The sequence below is a fragment of the Lichenostomus cassidix genome, chromosome 27, assembly GCF_008360975.1.
Source record: "Lichenostomus cassidix isolate B80296 chromosome 27, HeHo_3.0, whole genome shotgun sequence".
NCBI classification, from domain to species: domain Eukaryota; kingdom Metazoa; phylum Chordata; class Aves; order Passeriformes; family Meliphagidae; genus Lichenostomus; species Lichenostomus cassidix.
In genome coordinates, this window is record NC_139507.1 from 4,450,820 (window position 1) to 4,477,132 (window position 26,313).

At 41.3% G+C, this 26,313-nt stretch overlaps 2 protein-coding genes across 6 annotated transcripts in view; both read left to right on the forward strand.

Moving 5' to 3' along the window:
- Positions 1–4,133, forward strand: part of NPEPPS (aminopeptidase puromycin sensitive) — a 79,826-nt gene extending 75,693 nt beyond the window's left edge. Inside the window, exons 21-23 of the mRNA XM_085083323.1 lie at positions 619–774; positions 2,133–2,180; positions 3,915–4,133. Coding sequence (XP_084939449.1) covers positions 619–774; positions 2,133–2,180; positions 3,915–4,133 — 423 coding nt within the window. The remainder of the gene's footprint in view (positions 1–618; positions 775–2,132; positions 2,181–3,914) is intronic.
- An 8,604-nt stretch (positions 4,134–12,737) lies between these two features.
- Positions 12,738–26,313, forward strand: part of LOC146426709 (importin subunit beta-1) — a 78,409-nt gene continuing 64,833 nt past the window's right edge. For all 5 annotated transcript variants that reach the window (XM_085083441.1, XM_085083440.1, XM_085083439.1 and 2 more), the window contains exons 1-3: positions 12,738–12,886; positions 13,145–13,203; positions 24,200–24,382. In XM_085083441.1, coding sequence (XP_084939567.1) covers positions 12,847–12,886; positions 13,145–13,203; positions 24,200–24,382 — 282 coding nt within the window. In that variant the 5' untranslated portion in view covers positions 12,738–12,846. The remainder of the gene's footprint in view (positions 12,887–13,144; positions 13,204–24,199; positions 24,383–26,313) is intronic.

Below are 26,313 nucleotides of genomic sequence, written 5' to 3' on the forward strand. Positions count from 1 at the left end.
AGTAGTTATTTTCTATAATTCTGATACAATATATATATTTATTCTATATTTCAGGAGGAGGTCAGGCCTCAGGACACAGTCTCAGTGTTTATTTTCTCTATCTCTGATATATATTATATTATATTTTATTCCAGGAGGAGGTCAGGCCTCAGGACACAGTTTCAGTATTTATTCTGTATCTTTTTTCTATAATTCTGATACAATATATATATTATATTTTATTTCCAGGAGGAGGTCAGGCCTCAGGACACAGTCTCAGTGCTGGGTGGGGTCGCAGGACACAGTCTCTGTATTTATTCTCTATTTATTTTCCATATCTCTGATATATATATCTATTTATTCTGTATTTTCAGGAGGAGGTGAGGCCTCAGGACACAGTCTCTGTTTTTATTTTCTATATTTATTTCTATATTTATTTTCTCTATCTCTGATATATATTATATTTTATTTCCAGGAGGAGGTGAGGCCTCAGGACACAGTGTCAGTATTTATTTTCTCTATCTCTGATACAATATATATATATATATTTATTTCAGGAGGAGGTGAGGCCTCAGGACACAGTCTCAGTAGTTATTTTCTATAATTCTGATACAATATATATTATATATTTTATTTCAGGAGGAGGTGAGGCCTCAGGACACAGTCTCAGTGCTAGGTGGGGTCGCAGGCAGCAGCCGGCAGGGCAGAAAAGCTGCTTGGAAATTCCTGCGGGAGAACTGGGAGGAGCTTTACAATCGATACCAGGGAGGCTTCTTGATATCCAGGCTGATCAAGGTATGGGGGAATTGAAATTAGTACAATTTCAACTGAAATTATTAAATTGAAATTGTTAAATTATTCAATTGAAATTATTCAATTGAAATTATTAAATTATTCAATTTAAATTATTAAATTGTTCAATTGAAATTATTAAATTAGTAAATTGAAATTATTAAATTGTTAAATTGAAATTATTAAATTATTCAATTGAAATTATTAAATTATTAAATTGAAATTATTAAATTGAAATTATTAAATTATTCAATTGAAATTATTCAATTGAAATTATTAAATTATTCAATTGAAATTATTAAATTATTCAATTGAAATTATTAAATTGAAATTATTAAATTATTAAATTGAAATTATTAAATTATTAAATTGAAATTATTAAATTATCAAATTTAAATTATTAAATTATTCAATTGAAATTATTAAATTATTCAATTGAAATTATTCAATTGAAATTATTAAATTATTAAATTAAAATTATTAAATTATTCAATTGAAATTATTAAATTATTCCATTGAAATTATTAAATTATTCCATTGAAATTATTAAATTATTCCATTTAAATTATTAAATTGAAATTATTAAATTATTCAATTGAAATTATTAAATTGAAATTATTAAATTATTAAATTTAAATTATTCAATTATTCAATTGAAATTATTAAATTATTCCATTGAAATTATGAAATTATTCAATTGAAATTATTAAAATTTATTTATTTGATTACTTCATCAATGTGGGTGCATTTAGCCTGATTTACTCGTCATTTTGATTGATTTTTATGAGTTAATTTATTTCTTTTTAAAATTTTTAAAATATTTTTATTTGTTATATAAATAAATATAATAAATACGTTTATTTATTTATTTATATAATAATAAATATATATATAAAAAATAAATATAAAAATTTATTTATTTTATTTAGTGTATTTTATTTATTTCTATTTATTATATTTTATTTATTTATTTAGCCGAATTTACTTGTTATTTTTTCTTTTTATTTATGAATTTGTTTATTTTGTATATTGTATTTATTTCTATTTATTATATTTTATTTAATTATTTAGCCAGATTTGCCTGTTATTTTTATTTCTTTTTATTTCTTAGTTTATTTATTTTGTTTATTTTTATTTATTACATTTTATTTATTCGTTTATTTAGCCTAATTTACTTGTTTTGTTTCTTTATTTTCATTTACTTTCATTTATTAATTTTTCAATTTATTCATTTTCTTTCTTCTCTTTTTTAATTCATTACATTTCATTCATTCCTTTCTTTAACCCAATTCCAAATTTCAGAGCCAAAACATTAAAAATCCTGAATTTCACCCAAATTTTTCATTTTTTTTCCCCTCCAGCTCACAGTGGATGGATTTGCAAATGACAAAATGGCTGCAGAGGTGAAGGTGAGCAGATTGAATTACAAAAATCATTAATTTGTCACTAATTAATTAATTTGTCACTAATTAATTAATTTTTCACTCATAAAATTGTCCTTTTTGGGGCTGGAAGAGCCAAATTTTCTTGTTCTCTCCCCAAACTGAGTTGGATAAAACATCTTCAAAAAATACTTTAAATCAATAATTTTCAAATAATTTGGAATTTCCACCAATTTCTTCTTCATTCAAAAAATTCTGTAATTTCCAACAAGAGGCTCATTGTTGCCTTTGTCCTCCTCAGGTTAAAAAACACCTAAAAAAATCTTAAAAAAAATGAAATTTCTTTCCCTGAGGCAAATTTAAACTGAGTCTGACTAGAGAAATAAAATCAAATTTTAAAAATTTGATTTCCAACATGAGGCTCAGCTCTGTCCTTGTCCTCCTCAGGCTAAAAAACACCTAAAAAATCTTAAAAAAATGAAATTTCTTTGCCTGAGGCAAATTTAAACTGAGCCTGACTAGAGAAATAAAACCAAATTTTAAAAATTTGATTTCCAACACGAGGCTCAGCTCTGCCTTTGTCCTCCTCAGGTTAAAAAACACCTCAAAAAAATCAGTTTTTTTTTTAAAAATCCCGAACAAATCCTCTTAAAACCACCCAAAACCATTCAGTCCTTGTCCTCCTCAAGCTAAAAACCACCTCAAAAAAACTTTAAAAAAAAATCCTTTTATTTCTATTGAACAAACCCAAACCAAACCTCATCAAAACCACCCAAAAATGTTCAAAATTCTCATTTTTAGGCCTTTTTCGAGTCGCACCCCGCTCCCTCTGCCGAGTGCTTTATCCTCCTCAGCCTAAAAAAACCTCTTAAAAAAACCCTTTTATTTTTATTTAACAAACCCAATTAAAAGTCATAATAAACCCTCTAAAATTCTCATTTTTCAGGCATTTTTCAAGAGCCACCTGATGCTCTTGGCTCAGCACTTTATCCTCTTCAGACCTAAAAACCATCTCAAAAAGCCCTCCATAAAACCCCTTTTATTTTAATTTAACAAACCCAAACCAACCCAATTAAAAACCATTCAAACCCATGTAAAATTCTGTATTTCAGGCATTTTTCGAGTCACACTTAGTGCTCTCGGCTCAGCACTTTATCCTCTTCAGACCTAAAAACCATCTCAAAAACCCTCCAAAAAAACCCTTTTATTTTTATTTAACAAACCCAAACCAACCCAATTAAAAACCATATAAAACCCATTAAATTTCTCATTTTTAGGCATTTTTCGAGAGCCACCCAGTGCCCTCTGCTCAGCACTTTATCCTCTTCAGCCTAAAAACCACCTCAAAAAAACCCTTTTATTTTAATTTAACAAACCCAAACCAACCCAATTAAAAACCACCCAAAACCATGTAAAAATTCTCATTTTTTAGGCATTTTTCGAGTCGCACCCCGCTCCCTCTGCCGAGCACTTTATCCTCTTCAGACCTAAAAACCACCTCAAAAACCCTCCAAAAAATCCTCTAATTTTAATTTTACAAACCCAAACCAACCCTATTAGAAACCATTCAAAAATATGAAAATTTCTCATTTTCAGGCCTTTTTCGAGTCGCACCCTGCTCCCTCTGCCGAGCGCTTTATCCTCCTCAGCCTAACAAAACCTTCAAAAAACCCTCCAAAAAATCCTCTAATTTTTTTTTACAAAAACCCAAACCAACCCAATTAAAAATCATAATAAACCCATTAAATTTCTCATTTCCAGGCCTTTTTCGAGTCTCACCCCGCTCCCTCCGCCGAGCGCACTGTCCAGCAATGCTGCGAGAACATCGCGCTGAACGCCGCGTGGCTGCGCAGGGACAGCGACAGCATCCAGCGCTTCCTGCAGCAGCGCCGAGCCGGCCTGGCGACAGTGACAGCGACAGTGGGGACAGCCACAGGGACAGCGGGGACAGCCACCGCCCCGCCCGGCGACACCGAGTGACACCGCGCGGGGACAGCGAGGGACAGGGACAGGCACGGAGTGAGCGGGACAGGGAGAGAGGGGCAGGGAGAGAGGGGCAGGGAGCCTTTTGGGTCCTTTTTTGGGGGTTTTTTTTCCCTATTTTTTGGGTTTGTTCCCTATTTTTGGGTTTGTTCCCTTTTTTTGGGGGGTTTTCCCCTTTTCCCTTTTTTCCCGCCTTTTTTCTCTTTTTTTTTTCTCATTTTTTCCCCTTTTTTTCTCCCTTTTCCGCCTTTTTTCTCTTTTTTTCTCCCTTTTTTCTCATTTTTTTTCTCATTTTTTCTCCCTTTTTTCTCATTTTTTTCTCCCTTTTTCCCCCCTTTTTTCTCCCTTTTTCCCCCTTTTTTCTCCCTTTTTTCTCTTTTTTTTTCTCCCTTTTTCCCCTCCTTTTCCCCCCTTTTTTCTCCCTTTTCACCCCTTTTTCCCCCTTTTTTCCCCTTTTTTCTCATTTTTTCCCCCTTTTTTCTCCTTTTTTTCCTCATTTTCTTCTCCTTTTTTCTCCCTTTTTTCCTCATTTTTTGGGGGTTTTTCCCCTTTTTTTCTGTTTTTTTCCTCCTTCCTTTCTCCTTTTTTTCCTGATTTTTTTTCTCCTTTTTTCTCCCCTTTTTTTTTGGCTTTTTTCTTTTTTTCCCCCCCTTTTTTCCCCCTTTTTTCTCCATTTTTTACCCTTTTTTTTGATTTTTCCCGTTTTTTTTTTTTAGGTTTTTTTTCTCCTTTCTCCTTTCTTTCCTGATTTTTTTCTCCTTTTTTCTCCCTTTTTTCCCTCATTTTTTGGGGGTTTTTCCCCTTTTTTTCTCCTTTCTTTCTCCTTTTTTTCCTGATTTTTTTCTCCTTTTTTCTCCCTTTTTTTCTCCTTTTTCCCTCATTTTTTTGGGGTTTTCCCCTTTTTTTTAGTTTTTTTTTCTCCTTTCTTTCTCCTTTTCTTCCTCCATTTTTATCCCTTTTTTGGGTTTTTTTTCTCCCTTATTTTCCCTTTTTTCTCCTTTCTTCCCCCTTTCTCCTTTCTTTCCCCTTTTTTCCCCTTTTTTTTTGGTTTTTTTCTCCTTTTTTTGAGTTTTTGTTCCCCTTTCTTTCCCCCTTTCTTTCACTTTTTTCCACTTTTTTTTTTGTTTTTTCTCCTTTTTCCCCCTTTTTCCCTTTTTTTCATTTTTTTTCTCCTTTTTTTGTTTTTTCCCTCTTCTTTTCGATTTTTTTCCTTTTTTTTTCCTCCTTTTCTTTCCTTTTTTCCTTCTTTTTCCCCTTACCCCTTTTTTCCTTACCCTTTTTTCATCTTTTTTTTCTTTTCCTGCCCTTTTTCCCTTTCTTCTTTCTTCATCTTTCCTTTTTAAAATTTTTTTTTCCATTTTTTCCCTTTATTTTCCTTTTTTTCCTTTTTTTCCTTTTTTCCTCTCCTTTCCCTTTTTTCCTTTTTTTTTCCTTTTTTCCTTTTTTTTCTTTTTTCTCCATTTTTTTCCTTTTTTTCCCTTTTTCTCCCTTTTTTTCCCATTTTTTCTCATTTTTTCCCCATTTTTTCTTTTTTTTCTTTTTTTCCCTTCTTTTTTTTCCTTTTTTTCCCCCTTTTTTTCCATTTTTCCCCCTTTTTTCCCTCCTCCTCCCCAAGCCCACAGGGATTGTCAACCTGAATGTAGAATTTTTTGGCTCCTGCTCACACTCCAACAATTTTGGGGCAAAAAAAAATTACAAATTTCCTCCCCAGGAGAAAGAAAAAAAAAGACAGAAAAAGCAAAAAAACGAAGAACAGAAAAAAAAATTTATCAATGGGAAAAAAAAAAAGAGAGAGAAAGAGAGAAAAAAACCACAAAAAACCCACAAAAAACCTACAAAAAACCACAAAAAAAGATAAAAAAAAAGAGAGAGAGAGAAAAAAATCTGTAAATATGATAGAAATAAACTTAGAGCATAACAAAACTGTGAAAATTCCTCCAGTGGTGAAAATATTTCATTTTTTCCTTTTCTCCCCTTTGGTTCCTGATGTTTATAAAGTGATTTTTCAGGTTTTTTTTTGTTTTTCTCACCCTAAAAATGAAGGGAATTGGGTGGGTTTGGGGAGGGGGAAGGGCTGGGAGGGAAATTTTGGGGATTTTTGGGGAAATTTGGGAGGTTTTTGGGGTTTTTTGTTGCTTTGGTGGCACAGGTTGGTCAAAAGAAGAGGAAAAAAACCAAAAAAAAGGAAAAAAAATTGAGGAAAAAAACCCAAAAAGTTAAAAAAAATTTAAGAAAAAAATCTTCCTGGAAAAAAAAAGAAAAAAAACCCCAAAAATTAAAGAAAGAACCCAAAAATTAAGGAAAAAACCCCAAAAATTAAGGAAAAACCCCAAAAATTAAGAAAAAAAAACCAAAAAGTTAAGGAAAAAAACCCCCAAAAATTAAGGAAAAACCCCAAAATTCCCAAAATCCCCAAAATTTCAAAAAAAAATCCCCCAAATCCCAAAATTTAAGGAAAAAACTCAAAAATTAAGGAAAAAACCCCCAAAAATTGGGAAAAACCCCCAAAAAATCAAAAAATCCCCAAAAAATCCATAAAAATGAAGGAAAAAACCTCCAAAAATTAAGAAAAAACCACAAAAATCCCCCAAAAATTAAGAAAAAATACCCCAAAAATTAAGAAAAAACTCAAAAAATTAAGAAAAAATCCCCAAAAAATTAGGAAAAAACAAAAAAAAATCCCCAAAATTCCCCCAAAACCCCCAAAAATTAAGAAGAAAAACCCCAAAATCCCCCAAAAATTAAGTAAAAAACAAACAAAAAATTTTTTAAAAACTTATTTCTGATTGAATTTTTATCTATTTCGGATTTATTTCTAATTTTCTTTTAAATTTCTGATTTCAGATTTATTTTTGATTCATTTTTTTATTTCTTTTGATTCAGGGAATTACATTGTAAAATCAACAAAAAAAATTGAATTAAACAGTGAGAAATTCAGGGAAGAACATTGTGGAATTAAAAAAATTGATATTAAAAAGTGAGAAATTCAAGGAATAATATTCTGGAATCTCTGCCAGGGCAGGGAAAGAACCAAAAATGGGAATTTAAATGTGAATTTTGGGACTCAGAGCTCTTTTCCAGCAGGAAAATCACCCAAAAAAGTGAATTTAAATGGAAAAAAAAAGAAAAAAAGTAATTGTGAATCAAAAAAATTTATCAGAAATGTGAATTTTGGGGCTCAGAGCTCTTTGCTGAGCTGGGAAATCTCCCAAAAAAGTGAATTTAAGTGTGAATTTTGGGACTCAGAGCTCTTTTCCAGCTGGGAAATCTCCCAAAAAAGTGAATTTAAATGTGAATTTTGGAGGCAGAGCTCGCTGGGGAATTCCCTCAGTCAGCACTCAGAATTTCCCACTCAGCTCTTTTTCCTTTCTGCTCCCTGAACAGAGAAAATCCAATCAGCCCAGAGGGAGGTTGGAGAACAAAGTGACAAAAAACAACAACAAAAAAGATAAAAAATGACAAAAAACAACCAAAAAATTACAAAAAAACCCAAAAAAAAGACAAAAAATGACAAAAAACAACCAAAAGACCAAAAAATGACATAAAAAACAACCAAAAAAAAGACAAAAAATGACAAAAAACAACAAAAAAAGGAAAAAAAATGACCAAAAAACCAAAAAAAGACAAAAATGACAAAAAACAACAAAAAAAGACTAAAAATGACAAAAAACAACAAAAAAGGACAAAAAAGACAAAAAACAACAAAAAAGACAAAAAAATACAAAAAACAACCAAACAAAAGGACAAAAAACAACCAAAAAAAGGACAAAAAAATGACAAAAAACAACAAAAAAAAGTACAAAAATTACAAAAAACAACCAAAAAAAGGACAAAAAATGACAAAACCAAAAAAGGACAAAAAATAACAAAAAACAACAAAAAGACAAAAAAAATGACAAAAAAACCCAAAAAAAGACAAAAAATGACAAAAAACAACCCAAAAAAGGACAAAAAATTAGGAGAAACAACCAAAAAAGGACAAAAAAGTACAAAAAAAAAAGATAAAAAATGACAAAAAAGGACAAATTTTAAAAAAGAGAACAAACCACAGATAACTCCAGAGCACAGAATAATCCCAGATTGGAGCAAAAAATAACTTTGGGAATTTGGGGGAAAAATAACCCAAAAAATTGGGGAATAAAATAACTCTGGGTTGAGGATTGGGGCAAAAAATAACTCCAGAGCAGGATTGGGGTAAAAATCACTCCAGGAATTCTCCTGGATTTGGGAATAATTCTCATGGGTTTGGGAATTCTGCTCAACTCGGGAATAATTCTGCTGGATTTGGGAATTCTTCTGGATTTGGGAAGAATTCTCCTGGATTTGGGAATTCTCCTCGATTCAGGAATAATTCTCCTGGATTCAGGAATTCTCTTGGATTCGGGAATTCTCTGGATTCGGGAATTCTCCTCGATTTGGGAATTCTATTCTCCTGGATTCAGGAATTCTGCTCGATTTGGGAATTCTCTGGATTCAGGAAGAATTCTCCTGGATTTTGGAATTCTCTTGGATTTAGGAATTATCCTGGACTTGGGAATTCTCCTGGGTTTGGGAATTCTGCTGGATTTGGGAATTCTATTCTCCTGGATTCGGGAATTCTCCTGGATTTGGGAATAATTCTTCTGGATTCAGGAATTCTCCTGGATTTGGGAATTCTGGATTCGGGGATTCTCTGGATTCGGGAATAATTCTGCTGGATTTGGAAATTCTATTCTCCTGGATTCGGGAATTCTGGATTCAGGAATAATTCTCCTGGGTTCAGGAATTCTGCTCGATTCGGGAATAATTCTCATGGATTTGGGAATTCTCCTGGATTCAGAAATTCTGGATTTGGGAATTCTCTTGGATTTGGGAATTCTCCTGGATTCGGGAATAATTCTCCTGGATTTAGGAATTCTCCTGCATTTGGGAATTCTGGATTTGGGGATTTTGCTGGATTTGGGAATTCTGCTGGATTTGGGAATAATTCTGGATTTGGGAATTCTCTTGGATTGGGGAATAATTCTCCTGGATTTGGGAATTCTCTGGATTCAGGAATAATTCTCCTGGATTTGGGAATTCTCTTGGATTCAGAAATTCTGGATTTGGGAATTCTCTGGATTTAGGAATTCTCTTGGATTCGGGAATTCTCCTTGATTTGGGAATTCTATTCTCCTGGATTTGGGAATTCTGCTGGATTAGGAAATTCTGCTCGATTTGGGAATAATTCTCCTGGATTTGGGAATTCTCTGGATTTAGGAATTCTCCTGCATTTGGGAATTCTGGATTCGGGCAGAATTCTGCTGGATTTGGGAATTCTATTCTCCTGGATTCAGGAATTCTCCTGGGTTCAGAAATTCTGGATTTGGGAATTCTCCTGGATTTGGGAATTCTGGATTCAGGAATTTTAGGACTCCAGATTTTGGATTCCAGAATTCTCCTGGATTGGGGAATTTTATTCTCCTGGATTCGGGAATTCTGCTGGATTTGGGAATTCTCTGGATTCAGGAATAATTCTCCTGGATTTGGGAATTCTGCTAGATTTGGGAATTCTGTTGAATTTAGGAATTCTCCGGGGTTCAGGAATAATTCTGCTGGATTCAGGAATTCTCCTGGATTTGGGAATTCTGGATTTGGGAATTCTCTGGATTCAGGAATTCTGGATTTGGGAATTCTCTTCTCCTGGGTTTGGGAAATCTGGATTTGGGAATTCTCCTGGGTTCGGGAATTCTGGATTTGGGCATTCTCTTCTCCTGGATTTGGGAATTCTGGATTTGGGAATTCTCTGGATTCGGGAATTCTCCCGGGTTGGGGATGCTGAGGAGATGCAGCTGTTTGCAGCTGGAACAGCAGGCTGAGCTCAGCTGCTCGCTGGGTTTTGTCACTCCAGAAAACCAAATTTAAAAAAAAATCTGATTTTCCTTTCCGCAAATCCCATCAGGGAATCCCGGAATGGTTTGGGATGGAAGGAATTCGATCCCATCTGGTCCAGCCAGGGACATCTCCAAACCCCAAACCGGGATTTGGGAATTCTCTCCGGGAATTCCATCCCAGCAGGAATTCCTCCCCAAAATCCCCAAAACCCCAAAAATCCCCAAAATTCCCAAATCCCAAATCCCAAAAATCCCAAATCCCAAAATCCCAAAAATCCCAAATCCCCAAAATTCCAAATCCCAAAAATCCCAAAATCCCAAAAACCCCAAAAATCCCCAAAATCCAAAAAATCCCCAAAATCCCAAATCCCAAAAACCCCAAAATCCCAAAAATCCCCCAAAAATCCCAAAAACCCCCAAAATCCCAAAATCCCAAAAACCCCAAAATCCAAAAAATCCCAAAAATCCCAAAAATCCCCCAAATCCCAAATCCCCAAAAATTCCAAAATCCCCAAAACCCCAAAATCCCAAAAACCCCAAAATCCCAAAAATCCCAAAACCCCCCAAAACCCCCAAAAAACTCAAAATCCCAAAAATCCCAAAAACCCAAAAATCCCAAAATCCAACTCTCCCTCCTCCTCCTCCTCCCTTTCCCGGGAATCTCCTCCTCCGGTGCCACCAGCCCGGTGATTAACTGTCACTAATGTGTCACTAATTGCGGCTCCGGTAATTAACTCCTCAGCCGCGGTGTCCGTTAATTGCTCACTGGCGGTTTCCGTTAATTACTCACCGGCGGTGAGGTGTCCGTTAATTGCTCACCGGCGGTGAGGTGTCCGTTAATTGCTCACCGGCGCTGTCCGTTAATTGCTCACCGGCGCTGTCCGTTAATTGCTCACCGGCGGTGAGGTGTCCGTTAATTGCTCCCCGGCGGTGTCCGTTAATTGCTCACTCGCGGTGTCCGTTAATTGCTCACCGGCGCTGTCCGTTAATTGCTCACTCGCGGTGTCCGTTAATTGCTCACCGGCGGTGAGGTGTCCGTTAATTACTCACCGGCGCTGTCCGTTAATTGCTCACCGGCGGTGAGGTGTCCGTTAATTGCTCACCGGCGCTGTCCGTTAATTGCTCACCGGCGCTGTCCGTTAATTGCTCACCGGCGGTGAGGTGTCCGTTAATTGCTCCCCGGCGGTGTCCGTTAATTGCTCACTCGCGGTGTCCGTTAATTGCTCACCGGCGCTGTCCGTTAATTGCTCAGCCGCGCTGTCCGTTAATTGCTCACCGGCGCTGTCCGTTAATTAATTGCTCACCGGCGGTGTCCGTTAATTGCTCACCCCCGCGCTCCTCCTGCCCGTTCTGCCCTCCGGTATCCGGTATCTCATCACCGCTGCGGTTCGGCTTTGCTGCCCCCGGGATGACTGTCCGGTTATCGGTACCGGTACCGGTACCGGCCCGGGGGTGCAGCGGATCTGCGGGGCTGGACGGGACAGCCGGATAGACCGGGACAGACCTACCGGGACAGACCGGGATAGAGCGGGATAGACATACCGGGACAGACAGACCGGGATAGACTGGGATAAACCCACCGGGACAGAGCGGGACAGAGCCACCGGGATAGACCAGGACAGACACACAGCGGGACAGACCGGGACACAGCGGGACACACAGACCGGGATAGACCTACCGGGACACACTCACCGGGACAGACCGGGACAGACCGGGACACACCCACCGGGACACAGCGGGACACACAGCGGGACAGACCGGGACACACTCACCGGGACACGCACACACACCGGGACAGAGCGGCATAGACCGGGACCGACCCACCGGGACACACAGACCGGCATAGACCGGGACAGACCCACCGGGACACAGCGGGACAAACACACCGGGACAGACCCAGGGACACAGACACACCGGGACACACCCACTCACCGGGACACACACCCTCCGGGACAGACCGGGAGACACCGGGACACACCCACCGGGACCCAGCGGGACACCCACACCCACCGGGACACACCCCAGCCCCGGCAAACCTGCGCCGCCTCCGCTTCCCGCCGAGCACGTGGCTCCTCCCGCGCCGGTTCCGGTACCGGTGCCCGGAGCTGCTGCCGCGCTGGGCTGGGCTGGGATGGGCGGGCAGTGCCGGTGAGCCGCTCTCCGTCCCGTTACTCCCGGTACTCCCGGTATTCCGATATTCCCGGTGTTTTCCCGTTGTTCCCGTTGTTCCCGCTGTTCCGGTATTCCGGCGCTCCCCCCGCAGCCCCACGTGGTCTCTCCCCCCGCCCCCCCCGCGGCAATGGTCCCGTCCAGCCCCGCCCAATCCCCGCGCGCGCCGCCGGAAGCCCCGCCCCTTCCCTTCCCCCCCCTTCGCCCCCCCCCCCCCCGCCAATGGCCTCGCGCCGCCAGGCCCGACCAATGGGAAGGCGCGCTCGCCGCCCCGGGGGGGGCCCCGCCGGCCAATCAGCGCGGCGGGCGCGGGGCGCGCGCGCGGGGCCGCCTGGCGTATCCCTCCGCCGCCCGGTGCGCGCGCGCGCCGCCGCCTCCCCGCTCGCGCGGCCCCTTCTTTTTTTTTTTTTTTTTCCTCCCTTTTTTTTTTTTTTTAGTTTTTTTTTCCTCTATCTCTCTTATCTCTCCCGTTATCGCCTCACCGGGAGAGCCGCCGCCGCCCCGCTCCGGCCTCCGCCCGCCTCCTCCGCGGGGCAGGCTCGCCTTTCCGCCCTTCCCTCCCTCCCTCACCGCCCTCCCTCACCGCCCGCCCGCCTGCCCTCCTCCGGCCCGCCCCGCTCCCCCTCCCCTTCCCCTCCTCCTCCTCCTCCTCCTCCTCCCGCCGGCGCCGGAGCCGCCACGCCGCCGCCATGGAGCTCATCACCATCCTCGAGAAGACGGTCTCGCCGGGTAGGGCGCGGCGGGCTGAGGGCGCGCTGAGGGCGGCGGGGCGGGCAGGCCCGGCGGGCCCGGGCGGGGCGGGGGCCGCGCAACCCGCGGGGCGGCCCAGGCGGCGCCCGCAGCCCCGGGGAGGGCGTGGGCGGAGGGGGAGGCCGCGGGGCGGGCGGGGAGCGTAGCGGGAAGGCTGCGGGGCGCGGCGAGCGGCGCGCCGGCGGCCTGAGGGCCTCAGGGCTCGGGCCGCGCCTGACGCCGGTTTCCCCTCCGCAGACTGCTCGGAGCTCGAGGCGGCGCAGAAGTTCCTGGAGCAGGCGGCCATCGAGAACCTGGTGAGCGTTCGGCGCCGTTCCGCGGCCGCGGTGCCGCGGCTCTCCGCCCCGAGCGCTCCCGCCCCGCCCGGCTCGGCTCGGCCCGGCCCGGCCCGACCGCCATGGCCGCAGCCGCCCCTGCCCGCGCCCGGCGCCCGCGCCGACCAATCAGAGCGCGCGCCGCGGGCCCGGCGGCCAATCAGCGCGCGGCGCCGGGCCGGGGGGCGGGGCGGGTGCGGGAGCGGCCGCGGGCCATGTGCGGCCGGAGCGGAGCGGCCATCGCGGCCCGGGGCGCCGCCCGGCCCTAGCGCCGCCGCTCCGCCGAGCCCCGAGCGCCCCGCCGGCCTCTCCCGCAGCTCCGGGAGCCCTGCTCGGCCCGCTGCCCGCCGCGCCCTGCCCAGCCCCGCTGCCCCCTCCTTCCGCACCCCCGCCGGTTCTATCCCCGGCCCTACCGTCCGCGGGATTCCCGCCCGGTCTGCTGTCCGGTCCGAGTGTCCGGTTCTGCTGTCCGGTCCGAGTGTCCGGTTCTAGTGTCCGGTCCTGCTGCCCGCGGGACCCCCGCCCAGGCCTGCTGCCCATGGGAAGCCCTGTCCGGTTTTACCGGCCGGCCCACCGGGATCCCCCCGAGACCCCGAACGGGTGGTTTTGGAGTCCCGGGAGGAGCTCAGCCGGGCAGGGGAGCTGCACCCCCGGTGACCTTACATTGGAGGAGAAATAGAAATAAGAGCTAAGAAAAGAAAGGAGATGAAAAAATCCTAAATTCTCGGGTGTGCTGGCTGTGCTGGAGTGGGGATTTTAGGGCTGGGGGAGGCTGGGAAGGGATTTTGCTTAGTCAAGGGGAAATTTTGCTGTGTGGGGTGAGGCTCTGGCTGGGGATGGGGAGCTTTGAGGGGTGCTGTCCTTGTCACACCCCCCTTGTCACCCCAAAACTGTCCCCTGTCACCCCACAGCAGCTCCATACCCTGATGTGGTGTAAACTGGGAAAGCCACGGGGATTTTGTGGGGTTTTGTGCTGTTTGGGGTCAGGATTGGTGCAGCCTGTGTGCAGAACGTCAGCTTTGGGGCTGCTGGGGGATCTCAGTACCCCAAATCCAGCCTGGCAGTGTGTGGTGTGAGGGATTTGGGGGATCTCAGCACCCCAAATCCAGCCTTGCTGGGTGGTGTGAGGGATTTGGGGGAAATCTCAGGATTTGGGGGAATCTCAGCACCCCAAATCCAGCCTGGCTGGATGGTGTGAGGGATTTGGGGGAAATCTCAGGATTTGGGGGAATCTCAGCACCCCAAATCCAGCCTGGCTGGATGGTGTGAGGGATTTGGGGGAAATCTCAGGATTTGGGGGAATCTCAGCACCCCAAATCCAACCAGCCTGTGTGTGATGTGAGGGATTTGGGGGATCTCAGCACCCCAAATCAGCCTGTGTGTGGTGTGAGGGATTTGGGGGAATCTCAGCACCCCAAATCCTGGCTGTGGGTGGTGTGAGGGATTTTAGGGATCTCAGTACCCCAAATCAGCCTGGCAGTGTGGTGTGAGGGATTTGGGGGAATCTCAGGATCTGGGGGAATCTCAGCACCCCAAACCCAGCCTGTGTGTGTTGTGAGGGATTTTGGGAATCTCAGCACCCCAAATCCAGCCTGTGGGTGATGTGAGGGATTTTGGGGAATCTCAGCACCCCAAATCAGCCTGTGGGTGATGTGAGGGATTTTGGGGAATCTCAGCACCCCAAATCAGCCTGGCAGTGTGATGTGAGGGATTTGGGGGAAATCTCAGGATTTGGGGAATCTCAGCACCCCAAATCCTGGCAGTGTGGTGTGAGGGATTTTGGAGAATCTCAGCACCCCAAATCAGCCTGTGTATGGTGTGAGGGATTTTGGGGAATCTCAGCACCCCAAATCTGTGGTGTGAGGGATTTTGGGGAATCTCAGGATTAGGGGGAATCTCAGCATCCCAAATCCAGCCTGGCAGTGTGATGTGAGGGATTTTGGAGAATCTCAGCACCCCAAATCTGTGGTGTGAGGGATTTTGGGGCAGGAGCTGCTCGTGGTCCTGATTCCCAGGGCTTGGGAAGTTTTTGGGGTGATGTGGCTTTGCCAAGGTTTCAGTTTCACTCCCTGCCCTGTGGGGTTGCTGCAGAGTTTCGGTTTCGCTTTGCTGGGTGAGAGGAGAGGGAAGGGCTGGGGTGGGTGAGGGTTTGGGATTGGGAAGGGGCTGAGGAGATCCACGGGGGTCAGGCCTGGAGGAGGAGGAGGAAGATGAAGCAGGAGGGTGAGGATGAAGTATGAGGATGAGGATGAGGCAGAAGGATGAAGCAGGAGGGTGAGGATGAAGCTGGGAGGGTGAGGATTGAGGCAGGAGGATGAAGGAGGAAGATGAGGATGAAGGAGGAAGATGAGGATGAAGGAGGAAGATGAGGATGAAGCCAGGAGGATGAGGATGAAGCCAGGAGGATGAGGATGAAGCCAGGAGGATGAGGATGAAGCCAGGAGGATGAGGATGAAGCCAGGAGGATGAGGATGAAGCCAGGAGGATGAGGATGAAGCCAGGAGGATGAGAATGTGGATGAAGCAGAGGATGAGGATGAAGCAGAAGGCAGGAGGATGAGGAGTTCAGGCTGTCCCACCCCAGGATGTGGATGAGGCAGGAGGATGAAGCAGGACACTGAGGATGAAACCAGGAGGATGAGGATGAGGCAGGAGATTGAGGCTGAGGATGAAGCAGGAAGATGAGGATGAAGCCAGGAGGATGAGGATGAAGCAGAGGATGAGGATGAAGTAGGAAGGTGAGGATGAGGATGAAGCAGGAGGCTGAGGATGAAGGCAGGAGCATCAGGATGAGGATGAAGCAGGAGGATGAGGATGTGGATGAGGCTGAGAATGAAGCAGGAGATTGAGGATGTGGGTGAAGCAGGAGGATGAGGATTGAGGCAAGAGACTGAGGATAAAGCAGGAGGATGAGGATGTGGGTGAGGGAGGAGGATGAAGCAGGAGGGTGAGGATGAGGCCAGGAGGATGAGAATGAGGCAGAAGGCATGAGGATGAAGCCAGGAGGGTGAGGATGAGAATGAAGCAGAGGATGAGGATGAAGAGTTCAGGCTGTCCCACCCCAGGATGAGGATGAGGATGAAGCACGATGTGAGGCTGAGGAGTTCAGGCTGTCCCACCCCGGGATGAGGATGAAGCAGGAAGATGAGGCTGAGGATGAGGATGTGGATGAAGCAGGAGGAGGAGGATGAAGCCAGGAGGATGAGGATGAAGCAGAGGATGAGGATGAAGCAGAGGATGAGGATGAAGCAGAGGATGAGGATGAAGCAGAGGATGAGGATGAAGCAGAGGATGAGGATGAAGCAGAGGATGAGGATGAAGCAGAGGATGAGGATGAAGCAGAGGATGAGGATGAAGCAGGAGGATGAGGATGAGGCAGAAGGCATGAGGATGAGGATGAAGCAGGAGGCTGAGGAGTTCAGGCTGTTGCACCCCGGGATGAGGATGAAGCAGGAAGATGAGGATGGAGGCAGGAGGCAGAGGATGAGGATGAAGCAGAGGATGAGGATGAGGATGAAGCAGAGGATGAGGATGAAGCACGATGTGAGGCTGAGGAGTTCAGGCTGTCCCACCCCAGCATGTGGATGAAGCAGGAGGCTGAGGATGAGGATGTGGATGTGGATGAAGCAGGAGGATGAGGCAGGAGATTAAGGATGAGGATGAAGCAGAAGGATGAGGATGTGGATGAAGTGTGAGGATGAAGCAGGAGAATGAGAATGAGGCAGAAGGCAGGAGCAGGAGGATGAAGCAGGAAGATGAGGATGAAGGCAGGAGCAGGAGCAGGAGGATGAGGATGAAGGCAGGAGCAGGAGGATGAAGGCAGGAGGCTGAGGGATGAAGCAGGAGCAGGAGGATGAAGGCAGGAGCAGGAGGATGAGGATGAAGCAGGAAGATGAGGATGAAGGCAGGAGCAGGAGCAGGAGGATGAAGGCAGGAGCAGGAGGATGAAGCAGGAGCAGGAGGATGAAGCAGGAGGATGAGGATGAAGCAGGAGCAGGAGTAGGAGGATGAAGCAGGAGCAGGAGCAGGAGGATGAAGCAGGAGCAGGAGGATGAAGCAGGAGCAGGAGGATGAGGATGAGGATGAAGCAGAGGATGAAGATGAGGATGAAGGCAGGAGCAGGAGGATGAGGATGAGGATGAAGCAGAGGATGAGGATGAGGAAGAAGCAGGATGTGAGGCTGAAGAGCTCAGTCTTTCCCACCCCAGGATTGCTCCCTAGCTGGGAAGAGCTCTCCCAGCTCCTCCTGCTCTTCCTCCTCATCCTCTTCCTCCTCCTCCTCACACCTCATTTATTATCCCTTTTGATCAATTTATCTCCTTTTAAATCAATTTATCTCTTTTTAATCAATTTACCCCCTTTTGATCAATTTATCCCCTTAAATCAATTTATCCCCTTTTTCATCAATTTATCCCCTTTTAATCAATTTATCCCCTTAAATCAATTTATCTCATTTTAATCAATTTATCCCCTTTTAATCAATTTATCCCCTTTTGATCAATTTATCCCCTTAAATCAATTTATCCCCTTAAATCAATTTATCCCCTTTTGATCAATTTATCTCATTTTGATCAATTTATCCCATTTTAATCAATTTATCTCCTTCTAATCAATTTATCCCCTTTTAATCAATTTATCCCCTTAAATCAATTTATCCCTTTTAATCAATTTATCTCATTTTAATCAGTTTATCCCCTTAAATCAATTTATCCCCTTAAATCAATTTATCCCCTTTTAATCAATTTTTATCCCATTTTAATCAATTTTTATCCCATTTCTAACCCAAAATCCTCCCAAAAAATCCAATTTTTCCTCTCCAATTTGGGATTTCCTAGTTGGGAACTCCTTCTGGTTCCTCCCTGGTGATAAAATCAGAATTTAAATCGTGAGGGATTTGAAGTGATTCAATATTTGTAGGATTTGCATTAAATTGGAATTATTTTTAATTCTTTGCACACTTAAAAATAATTAAAATTATTTTTAATTCTTCAACTCATCCTTTGAGTTTTTTTCCCATTTTTTTGACCCCAAATTCTGCTGTTGAATTTAAGTTAAAAACTCGAATTAAAAACTCGAATTAAAAACTCGAATTAAAAACTCAAATTAAAAACTCAAAGTAAAAACTCAAAGTAAAAACTCAAATTAATTTTAACGTTGGAAATGTGAAATCCTAGAGTTGTTTGTTGAACTTTTGAATGTTGGTTTAGTTTTAAAAATTGGGTTTTGATGTCCCAAAATCTTTTAGAATAATTCAATTTTAAAATTAAATTATTTATTTATTATTAAATTTTTTAAAAATTAAATTATTTTAGAATAATTTAATTTTTAATTAAATTATTTATTTATTATTAAATTTTTTAAAAATTAAATTTTTTTAGAATAATTTAATTTTTTAAAATTAAATTACTTATTTATTATTAAATTTTTAAAAAATTAAATTATTTTAGAAGAATTTAATTTTTAATTAAATTATTTATTTATTATTAAATTATTTTAAAATTAAATTATTTATTATTAAATTTTTTAAAAATTAAATTATTTATTATTAAATTTTTTAAAAATTAAATTATTTTAGAATAATTTAATTTTTTAATTAAATTACTTATTTATTATTAATTTTTTAAAAATTTAAATTATTTTAGAATAATTTAATTTTTTAATTAAATTACTTATTTATCATTAAATTTTTTTATAATTATTTTAGAATAATTTAATTTTTTTTTTTAATGTATTTTAAGAGATTTTAAAGAGATTCTAGAAATGGATTTATTGTGATTATAAATTGAATATTTTCAGGAAAATCCCATTTTTTCCTCCATGTGAAAAAGTTTGGAAACTCAGGAAAGTTTTCTGAGCAAAAAGGCAGAAAAATAAAAAAAAACTTCAGCTGAGAGTTGAGTTCAGAGAAACCTCTGAAACGCCCAGAAAAATTAAAATAAAAATTTTCTATCATAAAAATTATAAAAAAATTATAAAGAAATTATAAAAAATTATAAAAAATTATAAAAAATTATAAAAAATGATAAAAAATTAAGGGTTTAGCAGAGGAAGTGGCAGAAATGTCAGGAGGTTTTATGGGAATATTGGGGAATTTTTGGGGGAAATAATCCTAATTTTGGGGAGTTTATTGTCATTTTTGAGGGAAATCATCATAATTTTGGGGAGTTTATTGTCAATTTTGAGGGAAATAATCCTAATTTTGGAGGAATAATCATATTTTTGGGGAGTTTATTGTCATTTTTGAGGGAAATCATCATAATTTTGGGGAGTTTATTGTCAATTTTGAGGGAAATAATCCTAATTTTGGGGAGTTAATTGTTATTTTGAGGGAAATAATCCTAATTTTGGGGAGTTTATTGTCATTTTGAGGGAAATAATCGTAATTTTGGGGAGTTTATTGTCATTTTGAGGGAAATCATAATTTTGGGGGAATAATCATAATTTTGGGGAGTTTATTGTCATTTTTGAGGGAAATAATCATAATTTTGGGGGAATAATCCTAATTTTGGGGGAATAATCATATTTTTCGGGGGTTTATTGTCATTTTTGAGGGAAATCATCATAATTTTGGAGTAATAATCATATTTTTGGGTAGTTTATTGTTATTTTGAGGGAAATAATCATATTTTTGGGGAGTTTATTGTCAATTTTGAGGGAAATAATCATAATTTTGGGGGAATAATCCTAATTTTGGGGAGTTAATTGTCATTTTTGAGGGAAATAATCCTAATTTTGGAGGAATAATCATATTTTTGGGGAGTTTATTGTCATTTTTGAGGGAAATCATCATAATTTTGGGGAGTTAATTGTCATTTTTGAGGGAAATAATCCTAATTTTGGGGGAATAATCATATTTTTCGGGGGTTTATTGTCATTTTTGAGGGGGAGAATCGTATTTTGGGGAGAATTTATTGTGATTTTGAGAGAGATAATCATATTTTTGGGGAGTTAATTGTCATTTTGAGAGAGATAATCATCATTTTGGGGGGTTTATTGTAATTTTGAGGGGAATAATCCTATTTTTGGGGGAATAATCATGATTTTGGGGGTGATAATCATAATTTTGGGGAGTTAATTGTTATTTTGAGAGAGATAATCCTGATTTTGGGAGAGTTCATCATGGTTTTGAGGGAGATAATCATATTTTTGGGGAATTCATCATGATTTGAGGTGGATAATCATAATTTTTGGGGGGATAATCATCATTTTGGGGGAATAATCATATTTTTTGAGGGTTAATTGTCATTTTGAGGGGGATAATCATCATAATTTGGGGGATAATCATATTTTGGGGGGAATAATCATATTTTGGGGGTTCATTGTCATTTTGAGGGTGATAATCCTAATTTTGGGGAGTTAATTGTAATTTTGAGAGGGATAATCATGATTTTGAAGGTGATAATCATAATTTTGAGGGGTTAATCGTCATTTTGAGGGGGATAATCATATTTTTTGGGGGGATTAATCATCATTTAGGGGGAATAATCATCATTTTGAGGGGAATAATCGTAATTTTGGGGGGGATTAATCATAATTTTGGGGTGTTTATCATCATTTTGAGGGAGATAATCCTAATTTTGAGGGGGATAATCATAATTTTGGGGAGTTAATTGTCCTTTTGAGAGAGTTAATCCTGATTTTGGGAGAGTTCATCATCATTTTGGGGGTGATAATCATATTTTTGGGGGGTTCATTGTCATTTTGAGGGAGATAATCGTGATTTTGGGGGAATAATCATCATTTTGAGAGGAATAATCATAATTTTGGGGGATTAATTGTCATTTTGAGGGGGATAATCATGAATTTTGGGGGGATAATCATCATTTTGAGGGAAATAATCATCATTTTGGGGTGTTAATTGTCATTTTCAGAGAGAGAATCATAATTTTAAGAAGGATAATCATGATTTTGGGGGAGTTCATCATAATTTTGGGGTGATAATCATCATTTTGGGGGGATAATCACCATTTTGGGGTGATAATCATCATTTTTAGGGCAATTACCCCCCCAAAAATATGATTAATTGTTATTTTGAGAGAAATAATCATGATTTTGGGAGAATTCATCATAATTTTGGGGTGATAATCATAATTTTGGGGGGAATAATCATAATTTTGAGGGGATTAATCATGATTTTGGGGTGATAATCATCATTTTGAGGGGAATAATCATCATTCTGAGGGCGAGAATCATTTTGGGGATGATAATCATCATTTTTAGGGAGATAGCGCCCCAAAAAATATGATTCATTGTTATTTTGAGAGAAATAATCATGATTTTGGGAGAGTTCATCATCATGTGGAGGGGGAATAATCACATTTTTGGGGTGATAATCCTAATTTTGAGGGGGATAATCATCATTTTTTGGAGTTAATTGTCATTTTGAGAGAGATAATCATGATTTTGGGAGAGTTCATCATCATTTTGAGAGGGATAATCGTATTTTTGGGTGGTTAATTGTAATTTTGAGGGAGATAATCATCATTTTGAGGGAAATAATCATAATTTTGGAGGATTAATTGTCATTTGGAGGGAGATAATCATGAATTTTGGGGGGATAATCATCATTTCGAGAGAGATAATTGTGATTCTGGGGGATTAATCATAATTTTGGGGGAATAATCATCATTTTGAGGGAGATAATCATAATTTTGGGGGGTTAATTGTCATTTTGAGAGAGATAATCATAATTTTAAGAAGGATAATGATTTTGGGAGAGTTCATCATATTTTGGGGTGATAATCATCATTTTGGGGGAAATAATCATCATTTTGGGGTGATAATCATCATTTTTAGGGAGATAACGCCCCAAAAAAATATGATTAATTGTTATTTTGAGAGAAATAATCATGATTTTGGGGGAATTCACCATAATTTTGGGGTGATAATCCTAATTTTGGGGTGATAATCATGATTTTGAGGGAATTAATCATCATTTTGAGGGGGATAACCATAATTTTGGGGGAAATAATCATAATTTTTGGGAGTTAATCGTCATTTTTAGGGAGATAACGCCCCAAAAAAATATGATTAATTGTTATTTTGAGAGAAATAATCATGATTTTGGGGGAATTCACCATAATTTTGGGGAGATTAATCCTAATTTTGGGGTGATAATCATCATTTTGAGGGGAATAATCATGATTTTGGGGGTTTAATTGTAATTTTGAGAGGGATAAACATATATTTGGCGGATTAATCATCATTTTGAGGGTGATAACCATAATTTTGAGGGAAATAATCATCATTTTGGGGTGATAATCATGATTTTGAGGGAAATAATCATCATTTTGGGGTGATAATCATCATTTTTAGGGAGATAACGCCCCAAAAAATATGATTAATTGTCATTTTGAGAGAAATAATCATGATTTTGGGAGAGTTCACCATAATTTTGGGGGTGATAATCCTAATTTTGGGGTGATAATCCTAATTTTGGGGTGATATTCACTCCAATTCCCACCAGGAAAATCCCAATTTTTCCCCTAAAAACCCACTGATTCCAAAAAATCCCAAGGGCAGGGAAAGGATTATGGGGGTTTTATGGGATTTTTGTGGGTTTTTGTGGGATTTTTGGGGTTTTTGTGGGGTTTTTGTGGGGTTTTGTGGGGTTTTTGTGGGTTTTTATGGGGTTTGTGGGGTTTTTGTGGTGTTTTTGTGGTGTTTTGTGGGATTTTTATGGGGTATTTGTTGGGGTTTGGTGGGGTTTTAGTGGGATTTTTGGGGTTTTTCTGGTGGTTTTTTATGTTTTTGTGGTTTTTTTGGGGGTTTTGTAGGATTTGTTGGGGTTTTATGGGTTTTCTGGGTTTTTTCTGGGTTTTTTCTGGGGTTTTTGTGAGGTTTTTGTGAGGTTTTTGTAGGATTTTTAGGGTTCTGTGGGGTTTTTGTAGGATTTTGTGGAGTTCTGTGGGGTTTGTGAGGTTTTTGTGGGGTTTTTACGGGCTTTTTGTGGGCTTTTGTGGGATTTTTGTGGGGTTTTTGTAGGATTTGTGGGGTTCTGAGGGGTTTTTATGGGGTTTTTGTGGGGTTTTGTGGAGTTTTGTGTGGTTTTTGGGGGTTTTTGTGTGGTGTTTGGGGTTTTTATGGGGTTTTTGTGGGGTTTTTGTAGGATTTGTAGGGTTCTGTGGGGTTTTTATGGGGTTTTGTAGGTTTTCGCAGGGTTTTTGTGGGTTTTTGCAGGGTTTTTGGGGTTTTTTATTTTTACAGGGTTTCTGCGGGGTTTTTATGGGATTTTTGTGGGTTTTTATGGGGTTTTTGAAGGATTTTTATGGGGTTTTTGCAGGATTTTTGTGGGGTTTTGTAGGATTCGTAGAGTTTTTATGGGGTTTTTGTCGGATCTGTAGGATTTTTGTGGTTCTGTGGTGTTTTTGTGAGGTTTTTGCAGGATTTTTGTGGGTTTTTGTAGGATTTTCATGGGGTTTTTGTAGGATTTGTAGAGTTTTTATGGGCTTTTTGTAGAATCTGTAGGATTTCTGTGGGGTTTTTGTGGGGATTTTTTGGGGTTTATGGGTTTTTGTGGGGTTTTTGTGGGTTTTTTAATGGGGTTTATGGCTTTTCTGGGGATTTTTCTGGGTTTTTTGTAGGTTTTGTGGGGTTCTGTGGGGTTTTTGTAGGTTTTGTGGGATTTTTGTGGGGTATTTATGGGGTTCTGTGGGGTTTGTGAGGTTCTCAGGGGTTTTTGTGGGCTTTTTGTAGCTTTTTGCACGATTTTTATGGCTTTTTATGGGGTTCTTGTGAGGTTTTTGCACGATTTTTATGGCTTTTTATGGGGTTCTTGCGAGGTTTTTGCATGATTTTTACGGCTTTTTGCAGTGTTTTTGTAGGCTTTTTAGGTTTTTATGGCTTTTTATGGGGTTCTTGTGATGTTTTTACACGATTTTTACAGCTTTTTGCTGGGTTTTTGCAGGTTTTGTCAGTTTTTATGGGTTTTTTGTGGGTTCTGTGGTGTTCCCAAGACACTAACCCCCTTATCTCCCCAGCCGACCTTCCTGGTGGAGCTCTCCAAGGTGCTGGCCAACCCTGGGAACAGCCAGGTGGCTCGGGTGGCGGCAGGGCTGCAGATCAAGAACTCGCTCACCTCCAAGGATCCCGACATCAAGGCGCAGTACCAGCAGCGATGGCTCGCCATCGACGCCAACGCCCGCCGCGAGGTCAAGAACTTCGTAAGTCGTGGGGTTTTCTCGTTTTTCGGGGAAATTCTGCGTTTTCTGGGTGGTTTGCCTTCTTTTCGGGGTGTTTTGCCTCTTTTTGGGTGTTTTATCCTCGTTTTCCGGATGTTTTTCCTCGTTTTCTGGGTGGTTTTCCTCGTTTTCTGGGGAAATTCCTCCTTTTCCAGGTGGTTTTCCTTCTTTTCTGGGTGGTTTTCCTTGTTTTCCAGGCATTTTTCCTAGTTTTCTGGGTGGTTTTCCTCGTTTTCCGGGGAAATTCCGCGTTTTCCGGGTGTTCTTCCTTCTTTTCCGGGTGGTTTTCCTTCTTGTTTGGATGGTTTTCCTTCTTTTCTGGGTGTTTTTCCTCGTTTTCCGGGGAAATTCCTCGTTTTCTGGGTGGTTTTCCTCGTTTTCTGGGTGTTTTTCCTCGTTTTCTGGGGAAATTCCTTGTTTTCTGGGTGGTTTGCCTTCTTTTCTGAGTGGTTTTCCTTGTTTTCCAGGCATTTTTCCTCATTTTCTGGGTGTTTTTCCTCGTTTTCCAGGGAAATTCCGCGTTTTCTGGGTGTTTTTCTTTCTTTTCTGGGTGGTTTTCCTTGTTTTCCGGGAAAATTCCTCCTTTTCCAGGTGGTTTTCCTCGTTTTCTGCGTGGCTTTCCTCGTTTTCCGGGGAAATTCCGCGTTTTCTGGGTGGTTTGCCTTGTTTTCTGGGTGGTTTTCCTTGTTTTCTGGGTGGTTTTCCTTGTTTTCTGGGTGGTTTTCCTTGTTTTCTGGGTGGTTTTCCTTCTTTTCTGGGTGATTTTCCTTCTTTTCTGGGAGATTTTCCTCGTTTTCTGGGCAAATTCCTCCTTTCCCAGGTGTTTTTCCTTGTTTTCTGGGTGATTTTCCTTGTTTTCTGGGTGATTTTCCTTGTTTTCTGGGTGATTTTCCTCCTTTTCTGGGAAAATTCCTCATTTTCCGGGTGGTTTTCCTTCTTTTCCGGGTGGTTTTCCTTCTTTTCCGGGTGGTTTTCCTTCTTTTCCGGGTGGTTTTCCTTCTTTTCCGGGTGGTTTTCCTTCTTTTCTGGGTGGTTTTCCTTCTTTTCTGGGTGGTTTTCCTTGTTTTCCAGGAAAATTCCTTGTTTTCCGGGTGGTTTTCTTTGTTTTCTGGGTGTTTTTCCTTCTTTTTGGGCGTTTTTCCTCGTTTTCTGGGAAAATTCCTCCTTTTCCAGGTGTTTTTCCTTCTTTCCTGGGTGGTTTTTCTTTTTTTCTGGGTGCTTATCCTCGTTTTCCCCTCCCTGATCCCAAATCCATCTCTGGGGACTCTTTTTCCTGCTGGATTTCCACGTCCTGCAGACTCTGGGCAACCAACCCCAACCAGAAGCCCCAAACCCCATTTTCTCACCCCAAAACATCCCCAAATCCATATTTTTCCCCTCCCTGTGTCTCCCAGGTGCTGCAGACTCTGGGCACAGAGACCTACCGGCCCAGCTCAGCATCTCAGTGCTTGGCTGAGATTTTTTCCAAATTTGTTCAATTTTTACCACTTTTCTTTGCCATGGGAGGAATTTAAACCCCAATTTGTTCGATTTTCTTTATTCAACTTTTGCCATTTTCCTTTGCCATGGGAGGAACTGTTTGGGGTGAATTTAAACCCCAATTTATTCAACTTTTGCCATGGGAGGAATCATTTTGGAGGAATTGTTTGGGGTGAATTTAAATTCCAATTTGTTCAACTTCTGCCACTTTCCTTTGCCATGGGAAGAATTGTTTGGGAGAAATTGTTTGGGATGAATTAAATCCCAATTTGTTCAACTTTTCCCACTTCCCTTTGCCATGGGAGGAACTGTTTGGGGTGATATTAAGCCCTGATTTTTTCAATCTTTCCCATTGGAGGAATTCCACGCAAGGAGCTCAACCAACCCCAACCAGAACCCCCAAACCCCATTTTCCCACCCCAAAACCTCACAAA